Here is a 16283-nt window from a genome sequence, read left to right on the forward strand (position 1 = left end):
TCTTGCAGAGGTATAGCTATATATATATATATATATATCAAGAGGAGAAAAAATTAGGATGGATTCATAGAATCACCAAGGTTGAAAAAGACCTCCAAGATGACCTAGTCCAACTGTCCACCTACCACCAGTATTTCCCCATTAAACCATGTCCCTCAGTACAACATCTAAACATTTTTTAAACACCTCCAGGGATATTACTCAACCACCTCCCCTGGCAGCCCATTCCAGCACCTGATCACTTGTTCAAATAAATCTTTCCTAATATCCAACCTGAATCTCCCCTGGTGCAACATGAGGCCATTTCCTTTTGTCCTATTACTACTTACGTGGGAGATGAGGCCAACCCCCACCGCACCACAACCTCCTTTCAGGTAGCTATAGAGGTTTATAAGGTCTCCCCTGAGCCTCCTCAGACTAAACAATCCCAGTTCCCTCAGTCACTCCTCATAACTTGTACTCCACATCCCTCACCAGACCCCCCTAGACTTCAAGCTGAGAAAAACACAGAATAGAAAGGTACAAAAGATTACTTGGAATTTGCTTTTAAATTGCTAAGTCAGTCTATTTTAAAGAAGCAATATTCCTTACTCCCAATAAATAGCTCTTGATCGCTAATAAATGTAGACCAGTTCTGTACTTAAAGCTAATCTCAGAATTAACTTAGGTACCAGTTCAATTATGAAATATCAACTGAGAATTCCAGTTAGCCCTTTCTAATTAGATATCAAACAATTTAACTGACGCATGCACATTTTCCGTATCCCAACCCCAACAACATGCCACAGGAATCTAAAGAACTACAGCATGGGAGAATTATTTGAGATTCAGAGTATGAGTGACAGGGGAACTGCATAGGCATAGATGTTTCAAATTGTTCATGAAAAGAAGATTTCCTTCAGAAATCCTTTACAAAAATGAACTTATTTCACCCAGAAGATAGAACATGAAATCTGTAGTTAAATAAATCACATGCAGAATGATGCTGATTACAGAAGATCAGAAAAACTTCAATAACCCTCACACATTCACTAAACATCAAAAAGTTTAAACCAGATAACGTGGGTAGACAGTTCAAAACAGGCACATACAAACCTCATTTAAGAAATGACAGATACTTATAAAAATTCATTAAAGAGAAATAATAATGCAGTGAACTTCCTGCCGTAAAACTATTCTAGGATAACAGCTTCAACAAACAAGACTTCAGAGTCAGTAATGAAATTCCTGATGTGTATATATCCTGTAGCAGAAGTGTGCAAGTTGGTGAGAACAGTAAACATTACCCCTAGGTCAAAGAACTAACATCTCTGGAGCTCAGGACATCGTTTTGATGAATGTGAAACAGCTGGAATAAATATATGAAGGGTAACAATTGTGCTCCCATGGTAGATCCAGCTGCTGCAAAATGAACTCAGGGGGAAAAAAAAGTGAAGTAAAAAAAAAAAAAAAAAACAACCAACAAAATCCAAACAATAAAGAGGCATACAGTATGTAATTACATAGTTTCTACATATATCTTTTTAGAGCACAGAACAATGAAAACACTGATTGAAAATCACTGTAGTGATGGCATTTGTTAAAAGCAAAACTAGTTCACAAAGCATTTAAAATCAAGGAGTGACGTTCTGTTTTTAAAGTAGCACATAACACCAACAGTCATCCTCAGCCACAGAAACATTCACACCCACTAGTGAGAAAGTTGTTTTAAAAATAAATGTTAGAGACTCATAACAATCCCATTAATACTTTATTAGTGTAATTTTTTTATTTTTTTTTAACCTTTCTATTGGACAGAACATAAATGCAAACTCCAAAAAAAGAAAAAAAAAGAAAAGAAAAAAAAACCCATTCAGAGTCCTCTGCCATCCAGTAGAAGTGACCCTGGCAGTCTGTTTCCTGTTCAATCTTTGTTACGGAAACGAGAGGATGGGGAAGGGAGGTAAAAAGCATCAACAGAACAATTAGGCACACAGCTGACACTTACTGTACAATGATATGCACAAGTAATTCATAACGGCTATATTCATGAGATGAACTCTTGAGATTTTCCCCTTGTAATGTATGAGCTATGCTCCCAGGAGCAAGGACCATTAAGAACAAGGGAATTAACAGCGGAGTAACAAATAAGACTTTTAAAACAAGTCCTTAAATAAACTAATGCAACAACAGAATGAATTGTTCAGCTGAGAAGACATTTCTAACCTAGACATTAAAACATTAAAAATCCATTTATTTTACAGTTACTCAAATACACATGCATTAAATGAAAATATTGCACAAAATTAAAATTTAGATTGTGGATTTCATATATTTTTATTTTGGTACACATTCTGGTAGCACTTAAAATTTACTGTTTAGTTCTAGCAAACACCAGCAGCACAAGCTTGAGGATGAACCAAATGAAAAACTCAATTGCTCATTTTCTCTTAAAAATAATTAAGGCTAAAACAAGTGCATTTGTTGACAATGGCACAATCTTCAGTGGCCAGTCACAGCACCCAAAGGCCAGAAGATACACCCAGACACTTAAGTGCTGTATGTTAACATTCAGTTTCGGAGACTTCATAGGATAACAGGCTGCATGGTTGACAGGGCAGGTATTTTGAATTGACAAAAGGAAAACCATTTTAAAGATAAGTACAAACTTTTAAACCAAAAGTATTAATTTCCGATCAATCTCGCCAGCCAACAGGCACAACTGAATTAGGAAGCCACATTCTGTAACTAAATACAGAAGACAAAACTTAGTACATATATATATATGCACACCTGCATATAAGTGTGTGTATAAGTATATATGTATATGTAATAAATTTCATTAAGTAAAATGACTAACAAACATGTTGTATTATGTTCAGTTCACATTCCTAGAGATATTATTATTTCATTTTTTACAGAAATGTACCAGAGAATTAAGAAAATCCCAATTTGCACACAATCACCATTCTCTTGAATTTTTCATGGTACCTGCAGATAGACAAGAGGTTCCACAGATCTGACAAAAACAGCATTTAAACTTCCCATTTTCATACTGCATAACGAATTCAATGATTTAAAAATACATAAATTAGGTTTGGTAGTAATAATGATGTAACTACTATGTCACCAAGAACAATTGCTGAACGATATTTCATCAGCTAGATGTCAGGTATGCTAGAGTGTACACTGACATCAGAGGAAGATACAGGCATGTAAACAACAGCAGCTGGCTATGCTGACTACTCCACACAGGAACTCAAGAATTTTGTTAAATTCAACAGCACTTAATCACACTTCTACAAAATCAGCAGAGAAGAAGAGGGAAGGGTTGTTACATATTTTCCAACTTGTCTTCCTAGTAATTATAAAAGAAAGGGATTTAACTTACAGTATTTAATTCTGCAATAAAGGAAAAAAAAAACCAAGTGCACTTGAGCCCATGCATACTGTATGAAAACATTAACAGTACAATATGATCATTAAGTATCATTAAGTAATATGATAAAAGGCTACATTGCGTGAATAGAGTCCATAAGAAAAAATGACATATATAGATGCTTCAGTCAAATTAACTAGGTCCTTTGAGAGCCTTCTATCTTCTCTTAGAACGCTTTAATAAAAGGTCTGTGTTCCTCTCTCACATAGGATTTGTTCCCATTTGAACACAAATTGCTATAAGGATCCTTGATCAACAGTTGTATCACATCCCGTTAAGCGTTCTGAAGAAATATGGACTCCACAAAATTACCTTCTATTCACTCAGATAGTAATGCTCATAACAGTAGGGGACTATGAAAAAGAAAAGACAAACTGAGGAATGCTGTGGCCTAAATGAATTATTTGTTATTTTATTCTTAATTGGACATAAATTATTTGATGGAACTAAACAGATGGATGTGGGGCCTTGATGTCAAATTTCTATTAAAATTTTACACTATGCAAAAAATAAAAAAATTATTTAAAAAAATATTGTAATTTTATCTCCTTTTTATTTTCATATATACACTAAGATGCGTTCAGGAATTCCCAAATGTTTGCATATGACTAATGAAATCTTTTATCTGTAAGGAACCAACTAATTCTAACATTTTTTTCCCATGAACCTTTCACGCTCAAAGGTAAAGGAATCTTTCAATTAGGTAGGACAGTCCTTTGCACCCCAAAATGTTTCAGATTTTAGTGGGGAATTGTGTGAGAATTGTTTCTTAGTGCAATTTCCTCATCGCCCAGTATGATGTCTGTGCTCTTTGAAACATGGACTCCCCCCTTCCTTCTGCAACTATGATCTTGTTGTATGTTCAAATGCACCAGTTGAACATAAGTACAACACCCTTTCTTCACTGAAGTTACATGCAAAATATATGCCAGGTGCTATAAGAGCAGAAGATGGCCCTTAGAGCTACAGAATAATCAGAATAAAGGTTTTATAACTACCGCATCTTTACTAAAACCCCCAACAGATCTAATGTTAGTTTATTTTTCAAAACATAAAAGGTGAAGTTTGTGTGGCGTAAAATTCACATTTTCTCAAATTTACTTTAATAAATATATTTTTATGATGGGGGTATAACTATTTCTCCCCTCCTCTATAAATCTGCTGCTCCAGAGATTGCTTTTCATGTTAGCTCAGCCTTTACAGGAATGTTAAATAAGCCCTACAGAGCCTCAACAGACATAATATAGAAAAAATCCACCTGATTCTCACACATTGCACCATCTCCCAGTGCCAAAACTTTCTTTTCTTCTACCGCATCACCATAGTTGTTATGTTTCACTCAGTCTGGCACTTTTCATTGCTGGCAAACATCGCCTCAGGAACGGAAGGAATCAGCATTCTTATACAGTGGGCCAGTTTTCTTCTCAATGTTGCATGAAGACGCACCAAATCATTTAAGACACACGAACCCTTCTGGTAGTGGTTGAATTACAAGTGACGATGAGAAGATCCACAGGTCTTACAGATGCATTAATAATCTACTATGTGACACTAAAAGACTGGTGCAGAAATAACAGCATGTGAGTTTGAAGCCCCAGAGAATCTGCCCAAGTAATTAGTCCTGGACAAATGTACACCAGCTTAACAGGTTTACAGTGTCACCTTTTCTGCAAGGAAGGCGCTTGAGTAGAATGTAGTCTCTGTTTATACCTCTGCATCTGCTTTGACCGTGAGTGCAGTTTGTTGAAGAGCTCATGGAACTTATTTTGTGGAAATAAGGTTTCTAGAAATCTCTCCAGAAAGACATACACCATTCTCTTATTCAGTTGAGTATGCTGGAACATCTCAAAGACTCGAAGAATACCTTTACGTGTTGTCTCAGCGCCTATGATGTGCTTCAATTCATCTACAAAAATGAAAAGCATATGGAAGGTTATACTTAATTCCTCATCTCAGTTAATAATACATAGAATATTGAGTCTGTCAAGTAATTTCTCCAGACTTTCTTTCAAAAACTATGTAGCTTGAAATTTGGATGTAACAGTGACTCTATTATAGATAGTATGATTAAGCTAAATGTTCGCTCAGAGTAGAAATTCTCTCTGAAAATTACATCCATTCTACAATGTATACAGAATCACAGAATGGTTTGGGTTGGAACGAACCTTAAGAACCATCTATTTCCAACCCTTTGCCATGGACAGGGTTGCCCAGGACTGTATCTAAGCTGGCCTTGAATTCCTCCAGGGACAGGGCATCTGCAGTGTTTCTGGGCAGCCTGTGTCAGCGCCATGACACCCTCTGAGAAAATAATTCCCTCCCTACGCCTTGCCTAACTTTCCTTTCTTTGAATTTAATACTTGGATGATTTGCCCCCTTGCCATATCACTATCAGACCATACACAAAGTTGGTCTCTTGTTTAAAAGCTCTTTTTAAATACTTGAAGGCCACAATTAGGTCCTTCTAGAGCAGCCTCTTCTTCCAGGCTGAACAAGTCCAGCTTCTCACTCCTCAGGACCCACTCCAAAGCTCCACATCTTCCTTGTGTATAGGGGTCCCAGACCTGACTGCAGTACTCCAGGTGGGGCCTCATGCTGCACTGGAATATATGAATTTCATGCACTTAACTAAAATTCTCTAGAGAAACTACATGCAGGATTGGTTCTAAGAACCAAAGGACATGACATGTGAAAATTTTCAGTACTTTAATAATTAAAACCACTTTTATTTGAATACAGTTCAAAAGTCAGCATTTCTTTTCATTTTTTCAGCAAATCAACGTTAACTCTAGCACAGATACACAGCAAGGATGATTTAGCTTCAATCTCAAATCCCCTTACCCGGCATTATCTCCAGTAATTTGGTCTTCCCTGCTACTCTTGTTCTCATTCTAATAGCTTTGTCTCTCCGTGGAACAGTCTCTGCTAAAATGCCATTGGGCCAAAAAGCATCTCTGTAACAAAAGCAAATCTGTCAAAATACATTAAAATTTTAATCAAATGGAAGGTTATATTTAATCTCTCCAAATTTTCTCATAAAATAAATACATGAAAGCAATTTGTACAGAACCTAACATATACTTTAAATATTAGAGAAGGGAAAAGAAAGGGAAAAACGGCATATTCAGAAGTAACATCTATGACGCACTAAATCTATTCACAGTTGCTTCATGCTACCTAGAATGGAATCAGTTGAAAGAAAAATTTAAGAATATATTACACAGCAAATCATCCAAATATCACATATTGCATCAGTCTTTATTTATTGTCACTGACGGACTTTGATCTACTAATTATTTCAATAGATCTTTGATGAAGGTTAAACTATTAATAAGCTAGAGGTAAGATGAAGACACTTCAGTCTATTGTAATGCCCCATGCAAAACACAAATCTCAGTGTGAAAAGCTGTTTTTCATCAGTGTATGACGCATTCTTTTTCTGAGTAAGACATGCATGCTCTTAACTCATTTTCTTAAAGAATAATAGCATATCTCTGAAGTACGATCCTTTGGCTAATCTACTTAATATCTTTCCCTCCATTCAAATAAAAAGTCATGAGGGGGTGTTTTGTTCAACAAATACTGCTGAAATCATTGAGCATCTTAGGAAACAGAATGATGAAATACAGATTTTTCTAAACAGGGTCTGACAATTTCAAACTCAGAATTCAGTTCAATTGTTTGACCTTGTATTGAAGATGTACTAGCATGGAGCTAGGATTTTCAGTAATAACAACTGTTTGCTTTTTAAGATTGGATGTGCAAGGTAAACAAGCCACTTCATCCAGTAACATGATGAATTCTAAATACCACAGCTCTTCAGAACTACTTAAAAAAGAACATTTTAAGGAAAAGGAGAAAATTCCCAAATATTGTTCTTTATGTGACAGACACTTTCTCTCACTTAAAGCAACTAAAATGCTGGGCCTGGTCAAACTGGATTTCTGTACCATAAAAATTTCCTCACACAGAAAGAACAGGAAAGATGCACATATATTAGACATCGATTGACAAGTACTCTGCATTTAACATGAATCATGAAACATATACCTGAAGCGTTTCACAGCATCTGCTACTTGTTCAGGAGATGTCATCCAGTCAACATGATCAACTATTTTCCTATAAACAAAGCAAAAAAAGTCTCATGTTGTTGTTTCAACAAAGGAAAGGAAAAACAAGTAATCCATTTTAAAGATCATTCTAGTGCAGAGTGCAACTTCAGTTCTTCTCCAATGGTATCAAGTAGGTTCTGAAAATTTCACACTATGAAAACAAAGACCGATTCTCAAGATAAAAATTTGAAGTTCACTATCACTCTCAGTGCACAGCTGAAGCTAATGCAAAAGTCATTTTTCTACTACAGTAAATATATGATGACCAAGCAGGTAATACAAATGACATTACATCTCCTTCCAACGTGATATCAATGTCGTGCTTGCACAGCTCTCCTCTTCATGAAGCACTGTTCAAATTCTGTTTATATAAGCAAAGAATCTACTTAAAACTTACTGTACTTATTTATGAAGTTACCTTGTAATCTTGAACATGACATCATTAAACCTTAAGAATCTCCTGTGCACAAATTCAGCTAGTTATACTACAAAACGAAAATAGTAGCAGTGTTCACAGAGCTATTCAATTGGACAAAACGTGTTTGGAAGGACAGGTTTCAAGATAATTCTCATCTGGCCATTAGGAATAATTTCTAAAGGACCCGGTGTTATTCCTATTATACAGTAGCATCACTACTGATACCACATGAGCCACCTATATCTGACCACTGGTGATGAAAACATAAGTATACTCATGAAGGTTAAAAAGTACAATGAGGAAATTCCTGGAAGAATAATAGCGAGCTACTTCTCACCTGGCAGAAATAAAGTTTCTGATCCACAGCACTATGCTGAATTGACAATTAAGGAACTAATCATAATTACAGTTCATCTAATTTGATAGCGTTCATGTATCATTTGTAACACTAAAGAGATGAAACCAGAAACTGGGCAGAAAAAAAAATAGGATTAACAGCAAAAAATACAATGTATTTTTTAGGTACATAGGTAAAAAAGCATGTATAATATCAGTATTAAGTTACGTTCATGAAAGCATGAATGCTTCTGACTCAGTGAAAGCAGTTCTCTGTCACATAAGCAGTACCAGAATTTGTCTTTCAGCAACATTCCACATCAAATTTTTACATCAAATTTTACATAAAATTCACACTAGATTTCTTCATTCCCTTTAAAGGGGAAAAGCATGTAGCAATTTAGCAATGTCAGAAAGGATTTCTAGTCAGTCTACATAAACTCATTCACACAATAGCTCTATATAAGAAAAGCAGTACCTATTAATTGTGTCGCCATAAGTTGCTCTAATAAGCTGTTGAAGCAGATTCTTTATGTTTCTTCTTAACCACTGATTTCTTTCCTTTAAATCAAAGACTTCATCCATAAGGAGGAGCATTACTCGAAGTGGAATATTGTCATCCACCTGATCAAGTGTGTAAAGATAGAATCAGTAAGCATATTTCAGTTCACAGTCCAAATGATCCTGTATAAACACAACAGGGTCGGAACACTTTGATCTGTTATTTATTATAATAAGAAATCTTCCATAACATTACCAACAACAAGACATCGAAAGACTGAAAAATAAGGATAAAGTCTTACACCTTTTTTTTTAAAAAAAAAATTTTTTTTTTTTTTAATGTAAGAAAAAAGGAAATTGTTCCTGTACTCAAGTGGAGCAAACTTAATATAAGTATGCATGAACTGGAGAGAACTTGTCCCTTTGCTTTTTCTTAAGTAGATAAATTCACAACCACTGAGAAGTATTAAATTTGAGGAAGAGTTTACTACATTTTATTAAGAGTATTCATTTTCATCTTTTTTTACCCTATAGAAATAAGAATAGCTTCTCATGGCCTGCTTTTTGGCATACACCAAAATTTAAGCCTATAAATTGTTAAGCTACTGCATAAAAGATAGTTCTTGGAGTTACAGTTGTATTATACAAGAGAACGCTGTTATTTATCACAAACGCAACAAATGCATTTTTTGATTGATTTGTTGCCTAGATATTAAATTCATTATTAATACTTCATAGAATAGCAAGCTAAATATACCTTAGAAGCTACCAAGAATTGTAGCTTCTATTTATTGTACAGAAGATCAATGAAGTATTTGCAAAAAAGCCGCTCATACATTTAAGCTATATAATTTAGTTTTGCTTGTGCAAAAATAGCAGCCTCAAGGGTGATAGAAGATACATGTTTGTAATTACAAATTTACAGATACAGTCTGATAGAATGAAAAACAATGAAGGCAAAGGAAAACCCAGAAGGGCTCAAGTCTGTTATTTGAGTAAAAATACATCTACCAAACTGTCACTGCAATTATGCACAAGAAGACAAACAGGAATGCTTTGATGTGTTCTAAAACCTAAAATGTGAAAGGCAAAACAGGTGCAGACTTATGACCGTGGTAAACTGCATATAATCACTGATAATCTTACGGCATTTCTGTCCTACTTAAACATGAAAGTGGTTTCATTTATTTGTTGCTGTTTTATTTCCATGTATATGATCAATTAAAACAACATCAAAAAAACATGCATCATGACAACGTCAACTTCACTGTCAAGTTTCTTATTATTACTACTTCATTTATTTTTGGTATTCACATACTGATAGTTCATTATTCAGAACTATATGAATTTTTTCTTAGTCTAAAAGAAAAAAAATAAATACCCCTAACACCAAAGTACTTTCATGAGAACTTGAATGCACTTCTTAGTAATAAGAAAGAAGTTAATTTTAGAAGGAAACATCATTTTTTTTAAAAAGAAATTTAAGCGCCTTAAACACCTGCTTCTAAGTGCCTCGTTTATTTATCAGTGTCAGACTCACACTGTCATCAATTGTTGCTGCAACACGGCAATGGTCAGGATCTGAATAGGTTTTCTGGATCAAAGGAGGCACCTGCAATTCAAGAAAAGGTACTCTTTTTGAAGGACAATACTGTAAAACACCAATAAATTAGATTCATTTTCATACCCAAGATGATTATGAAAACAAAAATCAAACATTTGGTCAACAGTCAGTTGCACACTACAGCAGCTTTTCATATTCCAGCAAATCACATCTAGTATGATCACATACATTATCTCAAGCGCTCTGTGCTTTAGCTGAAAAACCATAAGCACGTATGGGACTGACAGGAGGTTATTTCCCCTTTATCTCAAGTTCTGCTTCATCACAGTCTTCCCAGTGAGCATATATTTTGCTAGTCACACATCAGGGAAGCTGCCAGCAAGGAGAAAATCCAGAGGCAGTAATTCTCACAAAAAAAATTATATACAAAATAAGAACAAAAAAAATTATATAAAAATCACACTCCTTACAATGACCAAAAAAAACCCCACAACTTAGATTTATTATTCCCTTTTATGCTTAGTTCATCTGGGTTACTGTTTCTACACCTACTATACACAACTGTTTTGTTAGTATAAAATGGAATAATCTCTGACCAAAGGACTTACAGTAAGACACAAAAGTAGAAATGCAAGGGAAAGGAAGGTAAGGCAGACACACTAGAAAGATTTCTAGTATGTAGGAATTCCAGATAGCATGTCTTGCTATGACTCCACACATTTAAGGTGTTGTATTTTAGGAATACATTAGATGAGAAAAGGTAGCAGTAGTACATGGCAGAACACACAGAAAGAAAAATTAATTAAAAACAGAATTCAAGAAGGAATAAGCAGAGAAGATATTATCTCCTTAGTTAGTTTCAATACATGCATTTTTTTGGCTAACAAAAGTAGTGATTGCAGCAACCTAGCTTTATGATAATGGAAGGTAAATAGATTACACTTCCACATTTTTCTCAAGTGGCTGCAGTGAACTGAACATGGATCCCTGCATAGATTCCATCTTCCAGTGTGTTACATAACATCAAAAAGAGCTCCACATTTGCAGTATAATGACTACTGAACCTTAGAAAGAAGGGTATGGGTATAAAAACAGACAGCTCTCCTATCCAAGGACCTAACTCTTCATTATAATATATAATGTAAGTTAAAATGACTTGACAGTCTCCTATTAATTCACCGTTGCATATTAACTACCAAATTTTTTCTTACCTTGAAAAATGATTGCTTTATGTCTTGTCCCAGTCTCTCTGACATTTTACCCATGTTGTCTGACATTTTAGTCATTCCCTCTGCCAGGCTGTCAGGGAGAGACTTGACTGCATTTGACACATTTCTCATAGAGTTACGCAGTGGGTTTACAAATGTGTCCATCTAAAGGGGAAGATGTTGAACCAGAATTGTATGATCTGTGAGGACACTAGTAAATTAATGCACTATGAGAAGTATCATGTTACTCTGGAGAGCATTATATGAAGGACAACTGTAATTGCTTAAGCTCGTTACATACTGCAGCAAACAGTTTTAATTTCATTTTCATTTATTTCTCAATCTTTACATCCTTGCTGCAAGCCTTCACATCTCTCGAGAATTGAACTTCTTCCTGAGTCATTTCCATTTAATATTCTTTAGCTTTTCTTTCCTTGCATTTGCTTTCCTTTTCTTGTCCACTCAATGCCATTTCTTTGCTCTGAGACTCCTGCTTCCAGAAACTTCACTTCTGCTTTCAATTGACCATCCCTAAAACATGGCTTTCACATATACCTTATATTCAATCCAGAGGTACAAATACAAATGTGATGCTCAAAATATTATGGAAAATTTCTAAGTTAAAGCAAATCTTACTCAGTCATTATTACATAAATAACGATAAACTTAAAAGAAGTGTTTTACCATGTTCCGATGTTAAGTACTTGAGAAATAAACAAGCTTCAACTTACAATTTTAGATGCTTTTTATACAAAAAGATCACTAGAAGCTTAGAAATAGTTATATTTGCAAAGCAGGCACTCAAAGACTGGTCAAGTGAACAAAGAATCATTTCTTTGAAGAGAGTTCTGGTGGCTTAATAAAATAAATGCACAGTTGAGAGCTCTGAATTTGATCATTGGCACTGCTTACAACAACTAAAAGACAGCAGCTGCTTATGAAGGAAAATGCATTTCATTTATTGGGCTGAAGAGTGGACAGTGTGTAACAACAGCAAATACAAAGGAAAGAATTGAAAAAAGATATAAGAAATGAGAACAAAAACAATATCAGAGATGTCTCTGAAAGTAATTTACAACAAGCACAACTTTAAAAAAAATTCTTAGTGCAGTCTATGGTTCTATATTCTCTCAGATTCTTTGTGTTTTGAAAGCATGGCTTAATATATGAAATATTTTATATGTGGAATATTATGTCTCACCTTAAAGTGAATATCACATATTCATACATAGTGTATATGAAATTGCTGCTTAATATCAGATCAATATCTTCGTTCACACTAACAAATGCTTTACTAAAGTTTCAGTGATGTTGTAAACCACCCTTACCTTCCGTGCAAAATCCCCCTTCCCTTTGCTGTAGGCCTTGTTCTCCAGGAAGTCGTACACATAGTGGGCTAGAGCTGGAGAAGCTTTCATCATTTCAGGATTTAACAGGAGCTGAGTAAAATATTTTTTGAAAGGCATTTTTTAATTAATTTTGAAAAGGACCATGAAGTTTAGTGAAGGTCTACCATGCACAAAGTCAGCATATTTTGCAATGTATTTTTTCATGAATCCTCTAAATTTTATTGCAACATAACACTGTTCTAAAGATGGAAACAATCTGCAGACAGGTAATTTCTATAATTCTGAACTAATACATTAACTACAGCATCTCATAGAAAAACACATTAAATACATCTTCATTATTGTTAAAACACACATCAAGACAGTCAACAAACTTCAGTGCTAAGTGACAGGGAAGTCCCTGTGAAATAAAGCACAGTTCTCATCTGAATGGGGAAGTTGTGCTGTTGTGGTACTCAGCAGACTGGGTGCCACGCCAACCCTTATGCAACACCACAAGAGAAAGTAACCACAAAAATGAGTGTAATGTAAGAAAGTTAAATGGGTAGTGCTCAAAAAAAACCAACCAAACAAAAAAAAAAAACAACCAAAAACCAAAAACAAAAGAAACAAAAAACCAATACAATTGGAATCTCACCAGCTCAAAGAAGCAAGGGCAGAAATGGCAGAGAATAAAACAAAGCAGCACAGAAAAGGCAAAATAACTTGACAATATAATGCTTAAACTTATGGCATAGCATTTGGATGAACTGAGTTTGCAGTTTGAGTAGCATAATCTCAGAAAAAAGAGCACCTGCACTTCCTATCTTAACACCAGGAAGTACTGATGACAGACCTATGCCATTTCTACTTACATTATTGAAAATTAAATGTGGCACTTCAGCTGGGATGCTCACAACACGTTGTTTTGTTCTTATAAAACATCAACCAAAATTGGACCTCAGGGAAAAAAAAAAACCTCAAACAAAAGATGTAACAGCTTACCTGCAAATATGCATTTAAATCTTTTTTCCTCTTCTCCAAGAATTCTCTGTCCATATTGTTAAATGTCTTTTTGCCTGGAAGTTTCAGTATATTTGCCAGATTTTCAAACTAGAAGAAAAAGAGATTTTTTTGCTCTGTGTTCCATGGAGGTTGAAACCACTATGTTACCTCAGAAATGACAGATGCCATTATATTCCCGTCTCATTTACCAAATCATACCTGATAAACAATGTCTATGTGAAGTCCAAAACTCAGATAATCTGGAGAAGCCAAAAGGTAGGTTGTAAAGATTGAGTGCATGCCAACTCTCAGGTGATAGTCAAGGACAAAATTTAAATTCAGAACACATCAAGCGATACTGAGTTTTGGAATACAGACTTATATTAGTATACTTTGCAAATGCAAATTATTCATGTCCACATGTCTGCTCAGAAAACTTAGGTTCAAGATTTATCATTATTATTTCGGTAGAAGTCAGTAGGGTTAGGACTATACATCAAGAGAACTTGCACATCTTTCTAAAACATCTTCCCTTTCTTCTCATACTTTCTTATAAACTTACTAAAGAAGAAATTAAATTTTTAATCACTAGAATATATGGCTGCACCCTGTTTACACAGGTTATCTTGAAGATGGGCACCAGCTGACTTCTTCCACTGTTCCAGTTTTACATAAAGAACAGCTGTTTCAGTGAAACAGTATAGAAAGATGTGGCTCTAACATATCAGAATGTTGAAAATTTTGTTACAGTTCACTAGAGTGAACTGAAGTGAACTTGAAGTGAACTTGAAGATTCAATATTATTCATAGACAGAATCCAAATACTTTCTCTAGAGCTTAAATAATTTTAAGAGGTAAAGACAGTACATAGTATCTGGTCTCTAAAAGACTGTATAGTTTCCTCACTAGAGAAGATCATAAAATTATACATTTAATGAGAGTTTTGTTCTGTTTCAGTCCCTTCACGTTGACTTTTTGTGAAGACGTCATTAACCTTGGAAGGACACAAAGGTTGTATAACATTTATGGCCTACAGAAATCATTGCGTAACACTTCTTACCCATGTTACAAATCTCACTCACTTGCAATGTGTCAGGGAAATAATTGAATGGAATGTAGTCTATTTTTTATTTAGATAACTGCATCAAACAGAAGCATGTAAGCAAAGAATAGCTTCTATTTTATACATATTTACTTTGAATAACTCTACTAACTAAAGAAATTGGATATGAATCAACTCAGCACTTTTCTTTAAAGTCCATACAGATACTATAACATTACAAATCCTTACCCCTCCTACTGATTTTAAATAAAAGATTCAAACCTTCACCCACAAGATGTCAATAAGAACATCAGACATGAACACAAAAAAGGTTTCAGTGAACCAGAGACATTCTCATGCCTGTAAACTCAGTAGGAATGTTGATTTTATTTTCAAAACAGAACAATATTGTTGAGCATTAGAGAAATCAAACTCTTGACTACCAAGGTTATGCAGTAAAATCTAACTTTTTTACTCTCTTATGACCACTATTCTTAAAACCACTGACTTCTTGAGGTCAGGAGATTGTACAATTTACTTGAGTGAATTACAGATGTCTCATTTTTCTTTTTTTTTCCTTTTTTTTTTTTTTTTTTTTTTTTTTNTTGACTACCAAGGTTATGCAGTAAAATCTAACTTTTTTACTCTCTTATGACCACTATTCTTAAAACCACTGACTTCTTGAGGTCAGGAGATTGTAAAATTTACATGTGTTTAATAAAGATGTCTCATTTTTTTTTTTTTTCCTTTTTTTTTTTTTTTTTTTTTTTTTTAGGAGGTTTAAGAGGCTGAGCATACAAGTATAGCAATAGAAGTGCGGTCCAGCAGTACATATCCTCTCATTACACAACTTACACAGACATTGTGTAGTAAATAGTTGCACCTGTAAGCAGCTCAATACAAACTGTTACATTAATGGTGGAAAAGTACACATTAATGCAAAATGCAGTGCAATTACTCCATATCTTAATCCACTTTGAGAAAGCCAATGTTGTGCACCACACACAGATAATGAAAACATCTCTTTCAAAGAAATCTTCAACGAGATGAATTACCTGCTCGGTGATCCTCATGTGAAAGTCATGGAAGTCACTGTAGCGCCGATATGTCTTCCATGTTTCCTCACTGTTTGCATTTCTCCGATGGACCGTGATAGCATACAACGCATACGTCTTGCCATGGTCATTACACACTCCTGCCACAGCATATGGGTCATAGTCAGCATATACTAGTAGTTTAAAAACAAAAATAAAAAAAGGAACAAACAGAAAGAAGGAAGACGAGAGGACACAAACGTAAAGTGAAGAAATGTCTGAAATGACAGACTTGAGAAACTAAAATGGACATGCAA

General features: G+C 34.8%; 1 protein-coding gene across 6 annotated transcripts in view; it reads right to left on the reverse strand.

Moving 5' to 3' along the window:
- Window positions 1-1731: 1731 nt before the first annotated feature.
- The window catches only part of SNX13 (sorting nexin 13), a 62109-nt gene continuing 47557 nt past the window's right edge, over window positions 1732-16283 (reverse strand). Inside the window, exons 18-26 of one of the 6 annotated variants that reach the window (XR_001553114.2) lie at window positions 15988-16160; window positions 13891-13998; window positions 12886-12996; window positions 11561-11722; window positions 10326-10397; window positions 8763-8908; window positions 7469-7537; window positions 6260-6389; window positions 1732-5324 (exon numbers count right to left, since the gene is read on the reverse strand). Coding sequence is in view for 5 of the 6 variants with exons in the window: in XM_015853806.2 (XP_015709292.1) it covers window positions 5077-5324; window positions 6260-6372; window positions 7469-7537; window positions 8763-8908; window positions 10326-10397; window positions 11561-11722; window positions 12886-12996; window positions 13891-13998; window positions 15988-16160 (1202 nt within the window). In the remaining variant the exon portion in view is untranslated. Of the gene's footprint in view, window positions 5325-6259; window positions 6390-7468; window positions 7538-8762; window positions 8909-10283; window positions 10398-11560; window positions 11723-12885; window positions 12997-13890; window positions 13999-15987; window positions 16161-16283 lie in introns of those variants that run through there. The other 5 variants (XM_015853806.2, XM_015853807.1, XM_015853808.2 and 2 more) reach the window with 5 other exon arrangements.

The sequence above is a fragment of the Coturnix japonica genome, chromosome 2 (genome assembly GCF_001577835.2).
Source record: "Coturnix japonica isolate 7356 chromosome 2, Coturnix japonica 2.1, whole genome shotgun sequence".
In the NCBI taxonomy this organism is placed as follows: Eukaryota; Metazoa; Chordata; class Aves; order Galliformes; family Phasianidae; genus Coturnix; species Coturnix japonica.